At 36.6% G+C, this 7,500-nt stretch overlaps 1 protein-coding gene across 1 annotated transcript; it reads left to right on the top strand.

The window, feature by feature from the left end:
* Positions 1–20: 20 nt before the first annotated feature.
* On the top strand, positions 21–6,800 carry LOC144979240 (STING ER exit protein-like). Its single transcript, XM_078925848.1, has 4 exons — positions 21–32; positions 2,445–2,534; positions 3,788–3,880; positions 6,654–6,800. The coding sequence occupies exons 1-4, from the start codon at positions 21–23 to the stop codon at positions 6,798–6,800; spliced, it is 342 nt and encodes a 113-aa protein (XP_078781974.1).
* Positions 6,801–7,500: the final 700 nt, after the last annotated feature.

The following is a 7,500-nucleotide window of genomic DNA, read 5'->3' on the forward strand; positions in this document are numbered from 1 at the left end:
TTACTACCAGTTTGGTGAAAATGGTAAGACATGTATGGTTAGTCTTAGATCGAATCCTGCCTAGTAAGTGGTAAGCTATTATGTATAATACAATACTTGAGTCATCACAGAAAATTGGTGGTTGTAAAATTAAAAGAGGATTTTGTTTTGGTTTTTTTTTAATTTCCCAAACACGTAGACATGGATAAATTGAATATTTTTTACAAGTTTTTACAACGGGAAACGACTTTAACCTAAAATCAATTTCCATGATAGTAAGGTAGATGATAGATAATAACATTTGAATGTATCATATTTGGTACAATCTCAATATTACGATTCAACAGCAGTTATGAATTCGAATTGCATATTTAGTACAGGGTAAATCAATAAGTGTCAACTACTCGTCAAATCTAAGATAGAAAACAATATAGCATCCAATTACCCAACGGTGAAAGTCGATAGTAATAATACTACTGTCAAGCTCGTGATACGAAGTCATCAGATGCAATGCATTTCGATTTGTTGTGTGTGTGCATATTGGTGTGTGTGTGTGTGTGTGCCTGTGTGTGCGTGTGTGTGTGAGCTTGTGGTGTGAGAAAAAAGAAAGAAAAAACGATATATATATATATATTATATATATATATATATATATATTGAGAGAGAGAAAGAGAGAGGGGAGCGGGGGATGGGGGGGGGGGGTTGTACAGGAGTCTAAACTCTTGTTTATGTTAAAACATAGTGATATAATAATGTAAGACACACTATTGAGAAAATTGATCTGTACCTTTAAGAAAGGCGGAGTTGTCGTACCAATAAGGTCGAAGGTTCAAACCCCACCACCGCCGCGAAAATTTTTTTATTCTCTATTGTCTTCTGGCACTTTTCTACTCACTTCATATCTTGTTGTTACCAACATAAGTGCCTGCTCCACTCACTTTTCTGAATTAAAAATTCACCCCATACACCGGAGCATACTCAATGTCTCAATCGTTTCTATGTTATATGTTTGTGTTGAGAATATTGGCTATTAAGCTTAACTGCTGGTCAAAATTACTTCGCGATGGTGGTGTGCGAACGAATCGGCGGTCTCAAGAAGTGGGTGAGAGAGGGATCTAGAAATGACTTGGGTTTGAAACGAATATTTAATGTGTTCGTGGATAGCTCACACGGTAGAGCCACGCTCTCACCTGCCAGGCGGAGTTGTCGTACCAATAAGGTCGCAGGTTCAAACCCCACCACCGCCGCGAAAAAAATTTTTTTATTATCTATTGTCTTCTGGCACTTTTCTACTCACTTCATATCTTGTTATTACCAACATAAGTGCCTGCTCCACTCACTTTTCTGAATTAAAAATGTCGCCGTGACAATTTTCTGCATTGAACAAGTCTCATGCTCTCATCTATAAATATACCTAAATGTTAAGCAATAAGTGGAAATGTTTTGTTTTTTTCAGATCTCAATTCAAAATTTTCTCAAGATATTCGATGCCGTATACGAATATTCCTTTGATTTAAAAGCGTCTCTCTCTCTCTCTCTCTCTCTCTCTCTCTCTCTCTCTCTCTCTCTCTCTCTCTCTTCTCTCATCTTTATTTATTATTATTATTATATTATTATATTATATTATTATTATTATTATTATTATTATATTATTATTATTATTATTATTATTATTATTATTATTATTATTATTATTATTATTATTATTATTATTATTATTATTATTATTATTATTATTATTATTATTATTATTATTATTATTATTATTATTATTATTATTATTATTATATTATTATTATTATATTATTATTATTATTATTATTATTATTATTATTATTATTATTATTATTATTTATTATTATTATTATTATTATTTATTATTATATTATTATTATTATTATTATTATTATATTATTATATTATTATTATTATTATTATTATTATTATTATTATTATTATTATTATATTATTATTATTATTATTATTTTATTATTATTTATTATTATTATTATTATTATTATTATTATTATTATTATTATTATTATTATTATTATTATTATTATATTATTATTATATTATTATTATTTTATTATTATTAATTATTATTATTATTATTGTCATCATCATCATTATTATTATTATTATTATTATTATTATTATTATTATTATTATTATTATTATTATTATTATTATTATTATTATTATTATTATTATTATTATTATTATTATTGTCATCATCATAATTATTATTATTATTATTATATTATTATTATTATTATTATTATTATTATTATTATATTATTATTATTATTATTATTATTATCGTCATTATTATTATTATTATTATTATTATTATTATTATTATTATTATTATTATTATTATCGTCATCATCATCATTACTATTATTATTGTCATTGACTACGTACGGCCTAACAAGTCCCAACCATTCCTCCAACCATAACAGGTTACCCTCACCAAGCATACCAAGAACATGGGCAAATTCAGCTCCGTCACCGTTTCCACCGTGGACGAAGAAGAAGAGGAACTGGAAGCTGTGAGTCATCATCATCATCATCATCATCATCATCATCATCATCATCATCATCATCATCATCATCATCATCATCATCATCATCATCATCATCATTGCCTTTTTCACCCTGGGTCAGGGTATAGGCCACAGACAAACAGTTTCCATCCTTCTCTATCCTGAGCTAACTTTTTAAAATCTCATTCCAGGTCTTACCACTTCTCTGTATATCAGCTTCTTTAATTCTTCTCCATGTTCCTCGTGGCCTTCCCTTGATCTTCTGCCCTGAGGGTTCCAGTCCAATACTTCCTTTGTTATAGTGGAGTCATTCTTTCTAAGCGTGTGTCCAATCCACCTCCATCGTCTTCTTCCTATTTCCTCTCCCACTGGTTTCTGTGAGTAGCCAGTCTTTATTGGGTTTTTTGTGTTGTTGTTGTTCTTTTTGGGGTTGGGTTTTTGTTGTTTTTTTGTTGTTTTTTTTCAGTCTTCTTTGGGTCAAATCTTTACTCATATATTTCAACCCAATTCCCTAAAAAATGTGACCTGTGTTGTTCAAGTCAAACAGCATACCTGCTGAATCTTAGACATTTTTCGGTAATTTTACGAATTTTAGACAAGTTTCATTGCCAATCACGAAAATTTTATGGAAAATTACGAATTTTTAATTCTCAGTAATACTTATATAATGACGGACACGATGCCTGTTAGGCGAAATTACAATTTTTTTGGACAGAGACAATGCTCTTAACGTACGGTGAGAGAATGTGAGTAAAGAGCCTTTTCCAAGGACTCAACTATGCGTAGAGCAAGGCTCGAAACCCAGGACCCTCCAATCCGAAAGCAAATGTCATACCACTTAGACCACATAGCCGCACAAAATCTCAAATAGCGTTTTGTGTATAGTTTACAAACAGTACTTACACAATATCCTGGGTTTATAATAATGTAAAAAATGCCAATACTAAAGTATCTGCAGGAATGTGAACTCCTGCAGAAATTGTAAATAAATATTTTTACATAACAAACATGTAACCATTATGATTTTATAAAGATTTTATTACAACAGTACACGTTTTGAGCAGCTATGGCCCCTCAAGGCCGATAAAAATTGATAAAAGACAGAAACGGGCGCTTAAATGACCTAAATAGTGTCGAAAGTGCCGTTAACCACCTAAAAAGAAACAAAAAAATGCCATTGTTGAATTTCTTTTTGAATGTTTTCAGATCATATGATTTAAAAATAAAAATTTTAATTAAACAAAATTTTCCCCCAACAGAAAGAGATAGCAGACTCGTATGCAGCGAACGCCAAGGTGATCGAAAAACAGTTGATGAGGAAGGGAATCAGCAAAAGAAAGCTATTGGAAGAGGTGAGTGTTGAAAACTTTTTTTATTGAGCTTCATGGGTGCAAGAGTGCCGGCTACAGCCGGCCGATTGAATTACTGAAAAAAACGTCGCCGGCTTTTTGCGACTTGGATTTGATTGATTTTTTTTTTGTGACAAGAAACTTAACAACTTACTCTATTACAACCTTTGGATTAAACATACAACAATTGTGGACTACTATTATGAAGACTAGATGCTCAGAACAAGACTTCAAATGACGAGGTAAGTCCGTGAATCTTGCAGGCTTTTTCAGATTATATGTCTGGTCATAAGTAGACTTCCAGGCTTTTTGAGGTCCAGTTGCTTGCACCCATGGAGCTTTTATAAATTATTGAGTTTTTATATTGCGCAGTATTCACTAAACGTGCTCAAAGCGCTTTACAGGGGGTCCCTGGCCAACAGCGACACATAATAATACTTAGGACAAGACATGATGCCTATTATGCGATATTACAATGTTTTGGGACAGAGACAACGCTGTTAAAGGCCAGGTACTCATTTTACACCTGAGTTCGGTGAGAGAATGTGAGTAAAGAGCCTTTTTCAGAGTGTCATACCACAAGACCACATAGCCACACAAATTTTAGCTTGCAAGTTTTTAATAACATCTGTTTTGGTTGACTCTCTGCTTACCAGCTATTTTCAGAATTTTACCTGGCTGGGGTTCCTGACCTCCCATTGTGGGCAGGGAGGTACTTACTGTGTCTTCTATCCCCTATACCTGGGTGGGGTTCCTGACTTCCCATAGTGGGCAGGGAGGTACTTACTGTGTCTTCTATCCCCCTATACCTGGCTGGGGTTCCTGACTTCCCATAGTGGGCAGGGAGGTACTTACTGTGTCTTCTATCCCCCTATACCTGGCTGGGGTTCCTGACTTCCCATAGTGGGCAGGGAGGTACTTACTGTGTCTTCTATCCCCCTATACCTGGCTGGGATTCCTGACTTCCCATAGTGGGCAGGGAGGTACTTACTGTGTCTTCTATCCCCCTATACCTGGCTGGGGTTCCTGACTTCCCATAGTGGGCAGGGAGGTACTTACTATGTCTTCTATCCCCCTATAACTGGCTGGGGTTCCTGACTTCCCATAGTGGGCAGGGAGGTACTTACTGTGTCTTCTATCCCCCTATATCTGGCTGGGGTTCCCGACTTCCCATAGTGGGCAGGGAGGTACTTACTGTGTCTTCTATCCCCCTATATCAGGCTGGGATTCCTGACTTCCCATAGTGGGCAGGGAGGTACTTACTGTGTCTTCTATCCCCCTATACCTGGCTGGGGTTCCCGATTTCCCAAAGTGGGCAGGGAGGCACTTACTGTGTCTTCTATCCCCCTATATCAGGCTGGGGTTCCTGACCTCCCATAGTGGGCACGGAGGTACTTACTGTGTCTTCTATCCCCCTATATCTCTGGGTGGGGTTCCTGACCTCCCATAGTGGGCAGGGAGGTACTTACTGTGTCTTCTATCCGCCTATACCTGGGTGGGGTTCCTGACCTCCCATAGTGGGCAGGGAGGTACTTACTGTGTCTTCTCTCCCCCTATATCTGGATGGGGTTCCTGACCTCCCATAGTGGGCAGGGTGGCACTTACTGTGTCTTCTATCCCCCTATACCTGGTTGGGGTTCCTGACCTCCCATAGTGGGCAGGGAGTTACTCACTGTGTCTTCTATCCCCCTATACCTGGTTGGGGTTCCTGACCTCCCATAGTGGGCAGGGAGGTACTCACTGTGTCTTCTATCCCCCTATACCTGGTTGGGGTTCCTGACCTCCCATAGTGGGCAGGGAGGTACTCACTGTGGCTTCTATCCCCCTATACCTGGTTGGGGTTCCTGACCTCCCATAGTGGGCAGGGACGTACTCACTGTGTCTTCTATCCCCCTATACCTGGTTGGGGTTCCTGACCTCCCATAGTGGGCAGGGAGGTACTCACTGTGTCTTCTATCCCCCCTTGTAACAGGCTTTGAGGATGTTAGTGGAGATTGCACTGAATAAATTGGTCTATTTCTTTAGAATGGTGATTCCAGGAAAACCAACCTGGCGTGGGAAATGTTTGGCCGGTATCCTGAATGTTCCAGTCTTCCATTTGGTTGAGCGATCGGTACACACGATGAATAATACGGTTAAGACTTGGAGCAAACACTTTGAATACCAGGTTGATTGTAGATGTTCAGTTGTCCCTGACCATGTAAAAAGAGTAAAAAAGAGTATCTGGCCGTTAATAGCGTTGTCTTTGTCGGGAAAAAAAAATGTAATAATGCCTAACAGACGCCATGTCATGTCGTGATCTAAATCCTACGTGTTGTTGTTGGTCAGGAAACCTTTGTAAAGCGCTTTGATCATGTTTGGATGATATTGCGCTATATAAAAGCTCATTTTTTAAAACCCCAATTGATTTGTTCCTGTCTATAAATGCCATTTGCAGCTCTTTCCTCAGCCCAACATAAAACCGATTTGAGAGGTATCTCATAATTTTGGACCAAGTAGTCAGTGTCTAATTTCGTGGAATTATTTCATTTGATGAAAATGTCAAAATCAACGTTAAGACAACCCTCAAATGAATCATCATCATCATCATCATCATCATCATCATCATCATCATCATCATCATCATCATCATCATCATCATTGCCTTTTTCACCCTGGATCAGGGTATAGGCCACAGACAAACAGTTTCCATCCTTCTATATCCTGCACTAACTTTTTTTATCTCGTCCAATGTCTTATCACTTCTCTGTATATCAGCTTCTATAATTCTCCCCAGACTTTAGATGTTTCTGTCGGGATTTTACCCAGTGGGTTTCGCTTTCTTCAAGTATATGCAGCTTGTATCTCCTATTCTCAGTCACAACTCGAGAGCTTTTTTCTGCTTCATACATGGTGCGAACGATCAGTACCGACTATTTTATGATTTTCCCCGAAGTGTCAAACCCATCTAACATAAAAAATGATTTTAAATAACCCAAATTCAAAAGGAATAAATATCTACATCCTTGACAATATTTTGTTCAAAAAAATAAGCTGTACAACACAGCGTCAAGTTCTCATGACTAGAATTAATAAATGGCTTGAAATATTGTGATAAACAAAAGAAATCAGATTGAGAAAAATGCTGACTGCATGGTAACGAATGTGACGATTATCCTATAGTTGGTAAGGAAAGGGTTAATGCTGGAAAATACGTATTTAAATTTGGCAATAAAACTCGTTCTTCAAGTATAGATTGATTGAAATGTCCCAAAACTTGGCAAAAACTCTTAACCCTGAGACGTTTACGAAGACGTCGTTTCGATAGGATCCTAAGTTTGACCCCGTGACATTTTATTCCCTGTTTTCATCTGTCACTTCTCCAAATCCTATTTTTCTCGTCATTATTACTGATTCAATAAGTGCCCCCTCCACATTTTTTCTGAATTTTATTCAACCCAATATCTGGGCGATTCCATGTCATATGGCTGCAGTCTTCTAATCCATGGTTTTGTCTTGTTTATGATCCATGTCATTAGCCATGCATTTCAAACAAATCGTAAACAATCAATACCTTCTCAAAAACAAATTTATTTAGGTCACAATGTACTTCTGACAATTTTGCTATGGCTGTGATTACCTGG

The sequence above is a fragment of the Berghia stephanieae genome, chromosome 9 (assembly GCF_034508935.2).
Source record: "Berghia stephanieae isolate SIO BIC M18660-M18661 chromosome 9, UCSD_Bste_1.3, whole genome shotgun sequence".
Taxonomy (NCBI): domain Eukaryota; kingdom Metazoa; phylum Mollusca; class Gastropoda; order Nudibranchia; family Aeolidiidae; genus Berghia; species Berghia stephanieae.

Bases quoted from the DNA above. Each gene is read 5' to 3' on its own strand.
- LOC144979240 (XM_078925848.1), top strand. The intron at 2,535-3,787 runs GTGAGTCATCAT...TTCCCCCAACAG, and splicing joins AAGAAGAGGAACTGGAAGCT to AAAGAGATAGCAGACTCGTA. The intron at 3,881-6,653 runs GTGAGTGTTGAA...AATTCTCCCCAG, and splicing joins AAAGAAAGCTATTGGAAGAG to ACTTTAGATGTTTCTGTCGG.